General features: G+C 38.2%; 1 protein-coding gene across 2 annotated transcripts in view; it reads right to left on the bottom strand.

The window, feature by feature from the left end:
• Window positions 1–539: 539 nt before the first annotated feature.
• Window positions 540–15,739, bottom strand: part of TMEM67 (transmembrane protein 67) — a 31,106-nt gene continuing 15,906 nt past the window's right edge. The window contains exons 15-28 of one of the 2 annotated variants that reach the window (XM_052703345.1): window positions 15,152–15,208; window positions 14,959–15,057; window positions 14,414–14,512; window positions 13,958–14,044; window positions 13,227–13,326; window positions 12,986–13,125; window positions 10,057–10,197; window positions 9,109–9,189; window positions 7,933–8,049; window positions 6,436–6,552; window positions 6,249–6,353; window positions 5,799–5,901; window positions 3,422–3,564; window positions 540–3,060 (exon numbers count right to left, since the gene is read on the bottom strand). In XM_052703345.1, coding sequence (XP_052559305.1) covers window positions 2,980–3,060; window positions 3,422–3,564; window positions 5,799–5,901; window positions 6,249–6,353; window positions 6,436–6,552; window positions 7,933–8,049; window positions 9,109–9,189; window positions 10,057–10,197; window positions 12,986–13,125; window positions 13,227–13,326; window positions 13,958–14,044; window positions 14,414–14,512; window positions 14,959–15,057; window positions 15,152–15,208 — 1,470 coding nt within the window. In that variant the 3' untranslated portion in view covers window positions 540–2,979. The remainder of the gene's footprint in view (window positions 3,061–3,421; window positions 3,565–5,798; window positions 5,902–6,248; window positions 6,354–6,435; window positions 6,553–7,932; window positions 8,050–9,108; window positions 9,190–10,056; window positions 10,198–12,985; window positions 13,126–13,226; window positions 13,327–13,957; window positions 14,045–14,413; window positions 14,513–14,958; window positions 15,058–15,151; window positions 15,209–15,739) is intronic. The other variant, XM_052703346.1, reaches the window with a different exon arrangement.

Raw genomic sequence — 15,739 nt, 5'->3', positions numbered from 1 at the left:
CCCTAAGTCACCTGTTAGTCATACTTTGCAAATAAACACACAGAAATACTTTCATGGCATTGCCACTGTGCCTGTGCTGCAGCAACCGGACAGACGTGGAGCTCTGTGCCAGTTGTACTTCTCACCTCTTGGATGGTTTACCTCAGGGGGCATAAAAGGCAAAGATACAACCAGACCTATCACTGAAATGATTGCCTTACTAAAATAAAAATCAATCATGTCCTCATTGGGAAATGAAAGTGAATTTTAATGATACTGAAATTACTGCAACTGTTCATGATGACATGTCTGTATACGTGAACTGTAATTATTTATGGAGTTTGCTATTTTGGCAGCTAGCCCAACAGACATCCCTCAATAACCCTCAGTCACCCCTCATTCATTCCATCATCCCAAACCCATGTCCCTCTGCTGCCACACAGCCCACAGTATCCCTTTCCTACACTTCTCCCCAGACAGCCTCTTGAGCCAGCAGAAGCCCCTGCCCTGTTCTGAAAGCCCTTGTGGATATCGATGGAATAGAGTGTCATAGGCTTGGGTCTGGTCCTTGGAAAGTCCTTTAATTAAAACATTTATAAAGTTAAAAAGCATTTAATACATAAATGACATCCTGCAGCTGCATACTAATTTAAAAAAGCAGAAAACAAAATTGGAAATTCAATGGTGAGCTATTTCTTGAACCCACAGGAGATCACAGGGCAGCCAACCCAGTTCAAGCACTCACTACACAGCAAGAATGAAGGAAAGCTGCTATGAATTCCTGGAGCTTTTGTCTCCTGTAATTATTTCCTAGATCACATACAGCAGCAATGTTAGTTACATTAACATCTTAGATAAATGGCCTGGAAAGATAAAACACACAGTAGTGTGTGCATCGAGGAGAAGAAGGAAGGCAAGTGACAGAACTGTTAGGACAAGTTCACATTAATTTATCTGTAACAAGAGTTGCCTTTAGCAGTAGGTCCTTCAGATTGCAAGGCCATTCTGAGTTAAAGGCATGTCTAGAAGTAAAAGCACAATTTTGTGTAGAAAGAAACCAGCTGAGCAAAAGCACTGAGAATTGGGTATACAGTGAGAAGTGACATGAAGCTGTACCTTCCCTTGTGCTGTTAGCAGACCAATTAAATTAGTTACAGGGCTGCAGATGGCACAATCACATCTTCAGTTTGTTTGCAGACACTCCCTAGTTTACCGGGGTCTGATTCCTACACATTACTTATTCTGACTGAAGTCGGTCATAAATCAGAACACTGGGGAGGACATATGTTTGAAGTGTGGTTCCATTCCCCGAAATAACTTTGTGACTACGAACACATCATCAGAATCTGCACAGAGAAAAAGCTGCTGTTATCACTGGCGCAGTTATATTGCTGGAAAGCCACAGGAAGACTTCCATCAGGATCAGTTGTAGTCTACTTCCTCATCTACACACCACAGCCACTTTCTACATCCTTCAGTCACCCTGTGGTACATCACCATTTCAGTATCACCTGCAAGATCTGGAAATTGTACTTAGACATTACTAAGCAAAAGCATTAGAGCAACTGTGACCCTGAGATTTAAGTCTGTATTGCTGAAAGTTTGAAATTGAGATATGACGTGGTATCAACACAACACCTCCTTCCTCTTCATGAAGCCAAGAAACAACTGAAAAACAGTACAGTGCTGCTTCAGCTCAGATAAGTGTGTCTGCATTCCAGATGTGCAGGGTGCAACCAAACACATCCTTCGTCTGTGAGTGGAGCAAACACACCATCCTTGGTTTACATTTTTGTAGAGTTTCTGCTGGTGAAAGTCTGTCGTCGTTATTCAAAGACAAGAACAGTTATAAAAACCAGTGAACTTTAGGAAAGTATGGAAACTTCTCAGAGATACAAATGGGAGGCAGGCACCCCACTTCAAGGTGTTTCAAAGGCCATTCGTGATCTCCTTTAACACTCACTACATGGCACTTGAATAATTATTATCTTCTCTACACTCCAAAATAACGATGAAAGTGAAATGATATCAAAGCCCAAACATCAGACAGCCAGAAGTGCATGATCGTATGTAGGCACTTGTGAAAATGCTTCCAACAGATCGGAATAATGCTGCTTTTTCACTTGTGTGGAAACCGCATAGAATTACTGCTCTGTTTCCCTGGGCATCTCACATCGGGTGAGAGAGGATCAGGACTGAATCTGAAAGTACCCATAAACATCTCTCTGCAATTATGGTTAGACTGCTGTTCTGCATCACTGTAATGCTACTGTATCTCAAACACAAGGAAACTTTGACACATAGTCTACACCCGAGAAAAAACAATGAACTAAATAACTAAACTTGAAGAGAACAGACAGAATCATACAATGCTACGACACAGTGAAGTTGAAAATTCAAGTAGGAAACCCAGTGAGCAAGTGATTTTAAATAGTTCTCTTGAAATATTAATTCAATTCAGAACAAATTCTGGACTGAACAAAACTGAAGTACGGTTGCTAAACATTATGTCTCAAAACAAATTAGAAGAAAGGAGGAAAGAAAGAAAAAAAAAGGAGGAAAGAAAGAAAAAAAAAGGAGGAAAGAAAGAAAAAGAAGGAGGAAAGAAAAAATTTAAGGGATTTTCAGGAAACCTAAGAGTTGACAACCAAACTGCCATCCACAACACTCAAATTACTGCCTCAGTCAGCTCTCCATGTCTTAGGAAAAGCCATTAATTTTTTTAAAATCTTACTCTAATAATAACAAAACTATGTTTACTCTTGTCTTATTTCCATGTACCTTTTCTTTTAAAGGCCTACAGTTTGGTGTTCCCAGCTTCAAAAGCATCTGTAAATATACCAAAAATAAGAATGAATACCAGACAATATCAAAATGATACATTTCAAAACCATCCCACTATTACTGAGAAGTGCACTGCAGTTAATCTGTAGGTCTGAGATGCTTTGGTCCTGGACACAATCTCCTCCATTAAGCGCTCAAGGTCTGCAGTCTTCTTAATTAAATGAGAAATCTTTCATCCACCAAAGTTTTAGAAGTCAAATTCTTCTGTCCAACTGTATTACGAATGAACCTAAAAATCTAGCAGCAAAAGCAATGTGTTAAAGAGCAAGTAATTAAACCAGCATGCTTCAATACCTAGCGCAGAATAACTCCCTACTATATTTAAATCCTAAGGGAGAGAATCAAGTGTTTGATTGCCTTTAGTGATTTTGAAACTTTTCCAGTATCTTTCCATCTTGAAATATGGTTCAATTAATTGCAATTAATTTTAGCTGTTCTTTCGTGTTTTCCAGTGAAAGCGGATCGTCCTTCTCTTTGTTTATGACATGCATATGAGCTCACTTGGACTATTTAACACCACATACTGTGTCCAGGCTTTCATTATCCAACTATTTAAGCTCTCAGACTTCCCCATATTATTTAAATAGAAGAAGTTTACCTCCTGTTGCAAATAGGTTAGAACAGCCGCTAAAACAAAACTTTGGGTAGCCAGATCCACAACAGAGAAGAACAGGATATCAAAGATGAGCAGCGTCGTCTCATTGCCGTAATACAGAACTTCACTGAAAGAGTGTCCTTCATCTACGGGGAGACAATGGTTTGTGAAGGATTTTTACTTCATCTGCTCCAGAAATCTCAATTAAGTCACTAAAAAATGATGATCAGAGGGTTGGAGCACCTCTCCTATGAGGAAAGGTTGAGGGAACTGGGCTTGTTTAGCTTGGAGAAGAGAAGGCTCTGGGGAGACCTCATTGTGGCCTTCCAGCGCTTGAAGGGAGTGTATAAACAGGAAGGGGAACGGCTGTTTATGAGGGTGGACAGTGATAGGACACGGAGGAATGGTTTTAAACTGACACAGGGGAGGTTTAGGTTAGATGTTAGGAGGAAGTTTTTCACACAGAGGGTGGGGATACATTGGAACAGGTTGCCTAAGGAGGTTGTGGATGCCCCATCCCTGGAGGCATTCAAGGCCAGGCTGGATGTGGCTCTGGGCAGCCTGGTCTGCTGGTTGGTGACCCTGCACATAGCAGGGAATTGAAACCAGATGATCATTGTGGTCCTTTTCAACACAGGCCATTCTACGGTTCTATGAAAAAAGGCTGCTTTGAGTATGAAACAGACAAAACTTCCTTGTCACTGAGATTTACAGCAAGTGCTAACTCTGGCCCCAGGTCAAAAAAATCAACAAAACGTGCTTAAACCTCACCTAAAAGGTGCTTCAGAGCTTAATGGTATCTTTGTTCACTTAGTAATTGATTTCCCCAGAAATGGGTATTTTAACCTTAAAACACCATTTTCTGTAGCCAAATTAGATTACTTATCCATCCCTTCCTTTTATAAGCAGTGCCTCTCTTAAAAGAGAACATTTAGCAAGTACAGAAAGTGCTCCTCTCTCTCTTTCTGCTTTCTTATTAAAATGTAAAATGAAAGTATGGTGTTGCCAATAAAACTTTCATTAAACATTGCTTATGTTCTGCTTTTATGAAATCCTGATTTGTATCTGAACTTCTGGAGACTGCTGCAGTGTAACCCATCAAGCAAAATATTCACTTCAGTGCTTACACGATCTTTGAAACAATGGCAGTCAGAAGATTAAAAGCTGAACACTGCATGGTTTAGAGATGCCTTCTTGTGCTTCTGCATTTAACTCAAACATGAAGTATGTGACAGTACTGATGGCTGAGTAGACCTGAGGACTAGAATAGGGTTTTGGAACAACTGTATGGTGGGGACTGGCAGCCAGAGGCTGCTGAGAGTTCCTACTGTTATCTTGTAACATTTATTACTAAAGATAGTGCTTCCATGTAACAGGGAAGGAGAGCCCAGTCCTTTGATGAATTATATGCAGCTCAGACATCCAGACTGCAAAACTATCAGGCTACAGCCATGGCTCCTATCTGGTTAGAAAGCATGTGCTGTACTCCTGATTAGAGAGCAAGGTTTGTGATTCACATGAGGGGTTCAATTCTGTAGCCTTGGTATCGGAGACAGCAGAAAAAGTTCTGCTCCGCTCAATAATCTAACCTGGGGGTTGGCATTATGTAAGGATGGCATATTTAGGTGTGATGGTCATTCTGTTAGTACCAATGGATTAGATTATGGTTCTGATAAGGTTTGATGTTTCTGAAGAGTGAGACTGGAGAGTCAAGTATTTAAGGGGCTCAAAATGAGCCCCCATCACTGGTTGCTCGTCAATACTTAGTTTTCACTGAAGTGGTGCCCATATTTATGGTTAGGGGTAGAATAAGGGTCTGAACTAAGTTCAGTAGAGTCTCCAAAAACGTGTGGTATAATATAGAATCAATTATTATTGATTATATAATCAATATAATAATATTATAATATTATAATCAATTAACCATATATATAACCAATAATATAATCAATTTATTTCACTAAAACATCCTTACTGTGATCAATATCTTCTCTACAGAAATTGTCTTTCTGCTCTTTTAGTTTTTTCCACAGGAAATTTAGTTCTCTACAAAAGCATAGTGCTGAACTATTTAAATACTGAGGATCTCCTTTCCATTTAAAAAGTGGGTATCAAGGCAACACTTCATAAAAAACTGCACATCTCTACACTGCATCCTTTCAAGATGCCTACAGGAAAAAAAAAACACATTGCAATTAAGTGACAAATAGTAAGTAGGACTTCTCTAACCTAGAGAAGACCTCTTAGATACTTCCCTCACAATCATTTTAAGGCCTCTCTTGCCGTAAAGCCCAGTTTAGGTTGGAAACCCTGGAAGTAAATCTACGCTGAAACACGTGCACTTATAGAAGTACAAATCCCAAGTCACACATCCTTTTACCATTGTAGAAAATACTTTTGTCGATTGGTTCCATGAACTCCATGCCCAGAATCCGCTCAAGCAGCAACTTCTCTTTGACAATGTAATCCATTTCTTTATGAACCTGTAAGAAAAGAAAAGGTGCAACTTCTGTTTTACGACCTCAAAGGAAGTGTAGCTTTTCCAAAGTGGAGCACAGCCACTCAAACCCCTATGAATGAAGAAAGGATCGGTCCATTCCAAGGTAAAAATAAACACATAACAAGAAAGGATTTGTCCTTCTGAAGAGCGGGCTGCATTGTTGCACAGTACTCCACTTTTTTATTTGAATGAAGCACTGTTTCAGTTCCTATGAAATCCTGAACAAGGGGTCCTTATGGACATATGCTTACACAGAAACTACAGGCATGCAGATTCACAATTTTTAGTCTATTGTAATTTTCTTTAATATATTAATATCAATATACATACGTGATCAATAAAAGAACTGAGGAATTTGTTCATGGTGTTGTATGCCCTCGTGCTCTGTTCAAAAGTATTTGCAGATGAATCCAAAAACCTAGCAGGACCACGTCTCTGAAATACAGCATGGCCTTGGCTTTAGTGGAAGAAATACAGACTTTAAATAACATTAACAGAATAAAAATGCCTCACTTACTCTCGTCAGGGTTTCGTGAATCCTGTCATACTGCAGCCTCATTTTTCTTGAAATGGAAATCTGAAATGTCTGGCCATCTGTGTTTGGTAGCAAACCTCTCTGACTACATAGGTTTTCCTACAAATTACAATAACTGTAAGTTAACATTATTCTTGTCATATATTAGCAAAAAAAAAAGTCAAGGGCTTTTCATTTATTCTCTTTTATGTAGAATTATAGAACAGCTCAGGTTGGAAAAGACCTTAAAGATCACTGAGTCCAACCACAGCCTGACCATACTACCCTAACTAACAGCCCTCTGCTAAATCATGTCCCTGAGCACCACATCCAAATGGTTTTTAAACACATCCAGGGATGGTGACTCAACCACCTCCCTGGGGAGCCTATTGCAGGGCTTAACAACCCTTTCCATACAGAAGTTTTTCTTGATATCCTGATATATACACACACAACACGGTATCTCTAAATCTTTGAATTCACTGCACTCCTGATGCTATTTCAGCAAGATTTTTTTAGGACATGAAATCCTGACCCCTGCTGTCACAAAGTCATATTCATCTTTTTACCTGTGTTCTATTCATTACCTTTTAAAACATCTTTTAAGGTTCATTCTGAAGCCTTTTGTTTTGCATTTATCATTTAGTCTCTATTTTTCTTGCTTTTTTCTTATGCCTTGCACTCCTGACTTCTCCATACCTTTCTCAGGTCATGCTTCATAGATCTCAGAAAACCCAAGAACACTGAAAATTCATTAATTACACTGGGGAAAAAAATTCCTTGCTTCTCCCAGTATTATGCTAAAATTCAGAAAAAAAACACACAGGGAGACACAAAAATAACCTTTAAAGGATTCCTCTACATTTCCATATTTGAATGTTAATTTTCATGTTTAGATTTTTTTCTTGTCTAGCATTAAAACAGACACATCCTTTGCCAAAGGCACTTTCTTTCTAGTTATCCATACAACGAAGCAAGATGTCATGGAATTTTTTGCGCTCCCAATCATATTTGATATTTTACACTTGCTGCAAAGATACAACTAACGAGAAACATGAAAAAATAATTACTAAGTTTATTGAAATGAATGCCTGTAAAGGGTAGCTGATGTCACCAGAGGAGGAAGAGATGGAACAAAATAATTTATTAGAAGAGTAGCTGATCCTTTTTTTTAATATATAGTTTTTCAATATAAAAAAAGATGGTGTAGAAATGCATGGAAAAAAAATAACCTTGTTAGAAAAACAGGAATTTCATGTGTAAGACATCTGAAGAACAGAAAGAAAAGATTAAGCAAAGAAGAAAGGTGAAGAGCTAGTTAAAAAGAAAATGTCAAGTCACTTATTTGCAGATTAGCAGCTTATATCTTTTAAGTACCTTAACTCAGTGCAACATAACATGGGAGACTAGGTCTGTAACTGAAAGCTTTCAAAATATACAAATATTTATTAATCAATTAAAGAAAATAATTAAGAGTAGGTGTAAAACTTCCCTACTTACTGCTTCTCTCTTTAGGTTCATATTCATTTCCTCCATGTTGGTGTCTGCATGTCCATGCACTGAGCGGCCATGGATGTAATAACCAAAGCAGCTGTGTGACAGGAGGAACACTGAAATCTAAGAGAAGTGCAGGAAGAGAAGAATACTTTCAGTAGATACAACCATTTTTTCCACAGTGTAAATCAGCAGATTGAGAATGCAAAGTAGGTACGTATTAAAACATGTAGGAAAACATTTAGTAACATTTTCACTTATTTCTCTATGCTTAAGTAGGGATGCAGAACAGCTTCAAGTTTAGTTCATGAATGGCAAGGATCACAGAGTCAAGAACTTGAAGAATTTAATTCCACAGAACAAAAAAATGAAAAATTGAGAACAAAGTAATCAGTTGGCCTTCATTCTGATTCTGTGATACATAACACAAATGCGTGATTTCACTTGAGTTTCTAGGAGACTGCATGCAACAGTCAGTGTGAAATAATGGTTATGTATCACAAAATTAACTTTCATTGCAACCCATGCACTACATGGTATTTTCATGGGAAAGGAAAAAGCAAGGCTGACAAAAGGAGTTCGTACCTATATTTTTTTAAATTTTTGGCCAAATGACTGAATCTCATGTGTTCTCACTTGGTCTTCCTGTAATACTTCAAGTCTCAAACTACTGGAAGTAGCTCAGACATGCATGAATGGTTTTGAGAAAGATGACAGCTATTTCAAGCAGGGCAGTCATCAACATTTGAGGAAGAACCAGAAGACGAGAATGGAAATGGGACGTAAAGTTGAAACCAACACGGTTGTGTCTAGAAAAAAAAATGTACTCAAATGCAAAACTAGTAGAAAAAAATGACAAAAAATTATTCCCTATCAAATTTCTGTCACCATTTTCTACTCTTGAATTCTGTATGAGCATTATAACTGATATGATTTCAAACAGCAATGTAAAAATCATGTCTAGAAGTACATACTGACATGGATGATTCCAGAATCGTTTTCAAATTAAAGTAAAATCATCTTCCTGGTTACATCAGTAAATTGAGGAAAAAAAAATCACCTCCTTTGGTTGTGATCTCTGAACAAATTACGTGAATAAATATTACTTAATGCTCTTATAGTGAACTTAAATGTTATTCTAGTGAAAATGTCCCCGTCCAAGTGAGACAAAGGAATACTTACGTTGCTCACACAACACAAATCCACAAATCGGCTCAACTTATCTTCAACAAATCTTTCATAAAACACAGCAAAAAATATAACCTGAAATAAATCAACCGTATTTTATTTTATTATTCCAGCAGATTTTACTTTATTTTCTGAATTGTAAAGCAGTTAACTTCAAAGTTCAGCATCCACAAATTACGGACTTCTGCAGTGGTTATCACTGCATCAAGCTCTTTGAAATAGGACTGACATCCTTCCTCTACAAAGTAAGGATGTAGCAATAATTTGCTTTTCATTTCTTGGTCTTGGTAGATGCTCTAAATTTGCTTACAACAAAAAAAAGGAACTGAGTAAATTCTTCCTTTGACAGAATTAAAACTGCAACAAAGAAAGATCTCTCACAGTTAGGCAGGTTCATTTTTTTATTCTAATCTTGTACCACACTCAACAAGCTCAAAGTCCAGATCAAAAAAGCAAAAAAAAAAACAACAACGAAAAACAACCTAAACTCCAATACTTCCAATATTTGAAGGGAGCATATAAACAGGAGGGAGAACGGCTGTTTACGATGGTGGATAGTGATAGGACCTTGGGGAATGATTTCAAACTGAGACAGAGGAGGTTTAGGTTACATATTAGGAGGAAGTTTTTCACACAGAGGGTGGGGATACATTGGAACAGGTTGCCCAAGGAGGCTGTGGATGCCCCATCCCTGGAGGCATTCAAGGCCAGGCTGGATGTGGCTCTGGGCAGCCTGGTCTGGTGTTGGCAACCCTGCACCCAGCAGGGGGTTGAAACCAGATGATCGTCGTGGTCCTTTTCAACCCAGGCCATTCTATGATTCTGTGATACCCACTGCCATAGTAAGCGGTGTTATTATCACTAGGATGCCGTAGGGATATATTTTACTTTCCAAGAACCAGCAAAACAAAGACCTGATCATTCTGTACGTGCCTGACATACCTGCAGGAAGGCAATGGCTAACCACAGCGCAGCAGACACGCCAAATCTTAAAATGCGACTCCATGGCGCTCTGTAACTCTCGCTGCTTCTTGTAAGACTGGAAGAAGAATCCATTAAAGCCAGGTTTGAAAATCCCACCACCTGAAGAGATAAAAAGGTTAATATAAAAAATGTGAAGTAATAAATAGCATTAGTTATGGCTCTGTCTGTTTCCTCAAAACAGGAAATAAGAAAAGAGCTGGGAGTAGCAGCACGTTATTATGATATAGCCCAGTCGTGGGATCCAGTATTATTACTGAGAAACACTTAAAAACATGATCTGTGCACAGATGTATATATTTATATTATCATATATAAATATTTACAAATAGAAATAAACATACACAGCTAAATCTCATGACAAATCAAGATTAATTTTTCCTCAAAAAGTATAGAAGAATCTACTGCTCAACTACAGAGAAATCTTATTTCTGCCAAATTCTAGCTTTCTAGTCACACAATCATAGAATCACAAGGTTGGAAAGGAAAACCCAAGATCATCCAGTCCAACCGTCTCCTCATCACCATTGCCATCACAACTCTAAACCACATCACGCAGCTCCTCATCCAGGCGCCTCTTGAACACTGCCAGGGGCGGCGACTCCACCACCTCCCTGGGCAGCCATTCCAGTGCCTGACCACTCTCTCAGAGAAAAAGTTCTTCCTCATGTCCAACCTAAACCTCCTCTGGTACAACTTGCGGCCATTTCCTCGGGTCCTGTTTGTTGCCTGGGAGAAGAGGCCAAACCCCTCCTCCTCACAACCTCCCTTCAGGCAGTTATATAGTCCTACATATATTGAAGAGATCACAGATTTTTGTTTTTCAAGTGTAAGAATCTGAGATGTTTTTTTGAGCAGAAATATATTTTCCTCCACTGTCCCATACAGCTGAATCTATTTTAAATAAACCACCTAAACAAAGTTCCCTAATCAAAATAATGAGAGAAAAACTTGGTATTGAAACACTTATGTGATGAAAATTTGTGAAAATCGTTTAGAAGAAAAACTACAACGGAAACACATTTGTGGTGGGATAATCCCCACCACAGCAGGATGGGACCGAGAACAGGACGATCAAAAGCAATGCAACTTGTGGGTCAAGGTGGAGATAATTTAATAAGCAATGACAAGGGAACAGCAACAACATCCCAAACAACTAAAACAAGTGATAAAAAAGCAGTCGCCAAATACCTCCCACAAGTAGACTGGCGCCCAGGAACAGTTACCTAATCAGAAAAACCTATCCCCCTCAGGGCTGGTTTGTTGTGCATGATGCTATCTGGTCCCTTTGAGCATTTTGGGTCAGCTATTGAGGTTCTGTCCTTTCCCAATTTTTTGGGAAGTTGTGTCCCTTTCCCTGCTTGCTAAGGGCCATATTGTGCAAATACTGCCGAGCAACAGCTAAAACACCTTTATGTTATCAACACTGTTGCAGCCACAGATCCAAAATACAGCTCCACATGGAGAGCTAGGAGAAAATTCAACTCCATCCAAGTCATACCCCATGCAATACTCAAAACCTTAGTGACACTGCCAACGTTACCTTCAGTACCCATAGAGTCACCATTGCAATGGTGACCAGTGCCAGCCACAGGCTGCTTAGGTGCCAGACACAAGCCTTAGGACAAAGGAGACTCCTCTAGTACTTTCCAACTTCCTCCAACCAATACTTTGCAGGCTTCTATACTAATACCACACAGCCTGTAACTGTGATGAATGAGAACTGAACAGCTTTTGACCAATACACTTTTCTTCTGATAGCAGCTGATAGCTCTATCTATCCAGCGTGTTTTCCTTCCAGAGAAACTACATTTCAAACTCCAGAACAGCAATGAAAGACATTAAAATTACTGGAGGTTTCCACAAACACCAATTTTAGTCTATTCAGGTATCCTTCACGACTTCCATCACTATTAGTGTCAAGAAAGGGACTCTTCCAGAGCATATTCATAGCAGGAATTATCAAGTAAAATGTAAAAAAAAAAATAAACTAATTAAAAAAAAATTAAAAAAAAAAAAAAAATAAAAAAATTAGTCTTTCCCTACTAGTAATAACAGGAGCCTAAGAATATTCAACAGAGGCTAGTTAAGTTTTGGGAATACTTGCTCTCCTCTCACTCCTTCCTCATATCATAGCACTGAAGCTGATCTGGCCAATATTTACCAAAAGTACTGAAACAGTTAATGAAGAATTAATTTGTTAACTGTCTTTAAGGAAAAATAGAACATTAAAAATATATTAAAATGAATTAAAGTATTTAAAAATAGGTCAGAAATCTCACATAAACAGCTGTATGCCTTAAGAGTACTTGCCAAAATAGTAGTTACTAAACTGCACTGAAGAAACAAGCCCAAATGATTTTGAAAAGCTAAAGCACGATTTCTCACATATCCCTGAGCTGTAACTGAAGCTGTAACACTGCCTTATGTTATGACATCAGGAACAGAACTGGCACATTTCATTTCCTGCTTTATAAAAGGACATCAAATAGCAAATTAGCAGGGAGGAAACTCCAGTTGAGACAAATATAAAACCAGACATAAAGCTGTAGACTGTGGCAGCAGGGAACAAGTAAGCAAATACAGAACTGAGCACGTACATAAATGTATCAGCCTCTTAGCTGCTTAGGGTAACTCATTAGCTTAAGAACAAATAAAACTAATGGAGCTTCCTAAGGGTTTGTTTTTTCTTTGAAGACTTCCTTAGCGAAATAGCACAGTGATGTGTACGCCTGTACATGAGAATAAAAGAAGGTAGCAACACAGTTATTCACAAAGCAGCATGCATGAAAGTGGTCCTGAAAGGCATCCGCAGAGCCTGCAGGAATTAAATACAGACTGTTACATTTTGGATGTGAATAATAAAAAATAACAACTCTAGCAGTAATACCTCCAGAAAAAAAAGAACGGCGAGCACTTGAAAGAGAGGGTTTATCTTCCTCACTGTCTGAATTTCATTCCATTCATTGGCTATAAAATACGTTCTCCATATGCTCACAGGTGCAGCAGCACTTTTTACATCACCTTCACCTAAAAAGAATACACACATTAAAGCTCTGGAGTTTAATATTTTGGATCAATATCAAGATTTAACCAAAGTTCTGTATATTAACAAGTACAGCTGGAGTTACCTTCAACTGCTTTAACAACTCTGCCCTTAGGTCTTTCCCAGTCAATGAAGAAAATATCTACAGTAAGTTGTGAAACCAATAACTGCAAGAATTGCAGAGCCTGTAAAAAAATAAAAAGAGAAGAAAATGAGAGAAATGGAGCTCATAATAAGTAATACACTTTACTACACTTGAGACTGCAATTTGGTTACTAAGTTTTGATATGTAAATATAATTAAAAGCTTGGAAGAATGGTAAGTCATGTGATGATGGCCAGAGTTATGAACAGAATTCATCAAAATAATAAATTCCAATAAATCAGCCCATCATTTTCCACAACATATTAACCAGTGGTAAGAATTCTGATTCAATACTCTTCCATGGAGACAAAAAAACGACCTCTTAATTCTACATGAATGTTTGAAGATAATTATGTTAATCCGAATTATGCTCATTTTTAATCAGGAACTGACTGCAGTTTCCTGCATTAAAAGAAAGCATTGGCTTTCTTGATATGTTGTTAATTTATTTGGGTTTCCTTAACTTTTCTCCATGAAAAAATAACTTTCCTTAAAGTCCTTACACATTTGTTTTCCCATTAAAGCTCCACAAAATAAATTTCTATGGAAAAATAACACAATTCTTAGAATAATTGTTCACCTCTACACACAAATAAAATGCACTGCTCAAGCCTACTGAAAATACAGATGCGTACGTTAAAGTGTCTTCAATATAAGAGGAAAAATATTTACCTTTAAGCTAAAAGCACATGCTATGTATGTAACAAAAGCTTTCTCTTGAGATGGGAGTGGTAAAAGGACAGAGACAAACTGCTGAGCCTGTAATTAAGAACCAACATTGAAACAGTGCAGAAGGCAAACGTAACAATATATGAAGGGCTGAGAACTGAATGCCTTTTGCAAAAAAGATCCATATTTAACATGCAGTGGATTCAAGTTCATAAAATATTTTAGCTGACTCTTAAGCAGACTGTAAGCACAAAGGAACCTAAGGAAGAGAAACAGGTGATCACAAGAACTTAAGCACACAGAATAGAATATCATATACAAACTTGCCTCAATGGTCTGATCAGAAAGGCAAAAAAAAAAAAAAAAAAGAACAATGAATTTTTGTGTAAAAATGATAATATAAAATAATGCCATATTAATAGTTATTCACATAACACCAAAATCTGGGAAAACACTTACTTTGAAGAACACCAGCCAATAAATCCCTGTGCCCACGGTGATGATAAAGAATACGTTGGCAAGGTCTCCAGCATAAAATAGTAAGAACTTGAAAACTGTCTGCAATTATAAAAGCACACTGTACAGGTTTGCAAATATAGTTAAGCCATGCATGTGTATGTTTGTATAAGACATTTCAGGAACCTCTTAGTAGTGAGAAGTAGCCCCAGACATCAATTTTGTACTGCAGCCATAATATAATAAATACATAAAAGAATGACTTTGAAAACAAAGCCACCCAACTGATCCGAATAGCTCTTCTGATAAATACTTTTTTTTATCTCCAAGCAAAGCTATTTCCTGAATGACAGCATCAGAATGCAAAGAATGCAAGAAGCCTACTTCCTCAAGTGACCCTAACTCCAAGTCATAGCTCTGTGCAGGCAGGCTAGAAATTATATCAGTTACCATAGGGAACAGAATAGTTACATCACAGGGAATGAATGACAGCAAAGGTCTCCTTAAAGAGAGGAAAACGTCCTTGTTTGGTTTACAGCTATTTATACCTGTAAGTCAATCACAGAACTGCCTGTACGCCTCTTCCAGCCTGCAGTCCTGAGAAGGGACCACAACACTGCGAGCCCCCCCAACACGCCCAACGTGATCTGAAATAAATGATACATTCTCTGTAGGTATTTTTAAGAAGACAAAATAGAAGCAAATCATTACACTGGTGAGTTAAATAGCAATACAACTTACATCTGTCTGAATCTGAGCCTCCGACTGATTCATCTCATAACGGACTGAGAAGGAAACCTGAATATTCAGATGGAAAAAGTAAATATCTGTAGAAATTTTTAGATGCCACAACGATTGTAACCAGTGGGGGGTCCCAGTTGTTAGTTGATAGGGATCCCCATCTAGGGTTACAGTGTGGGTGCAACACCAATCTTCTCCTGCACGCATCCTCACCTGATGTGCTGCAGTACCAAGCACAGAACAAGCACGTGTGCTTCCAACTCTTAGTGCTGGCTTTACTAACAATAACCCTGGGGATGAACCCCTACTACCTCCAGGTTCACAGCTGCACCCTATTATAACCTTTTCAACTTTGCATGCATTTTTTCTACCTGAGAGTGAACACCACAGGTTTGATACTTTCCCCCTTACCACTGTTGATTAAAAGAAGATTTAATCTAACTACATCAACATACAAAATCATTAAGTGAGCTCTTACGTAGCTCAGACACCTTTCTTTTCCAACTTGAGTGAAATAAAAACTGTCACACAACACCAAAACTGCTCTCTCTAGCTATTTACCTATTCTAAGACCTAATTCTGTGGTTA

This window comes from Tympanuchus pallidicinctus, unplaced genomic scaffold (assembly GCF_026119805.1).
Source record: "Tympanuchus pallidicinctus isolate F22 unplaced genomic scaffold, pur_lepc_1.0 scaffold5, whole genome shotgun sequence".
Taxonomy (NCBI): Eukaryota; Metazoa; Chordata; class Aves; order Galliformes; family Phasianidae; genus Tympanuchus; species Tympanuchus pallidicinctus.
This window is presented reverse-complemented; position numbering and strand designations above follow the sequence as displayed.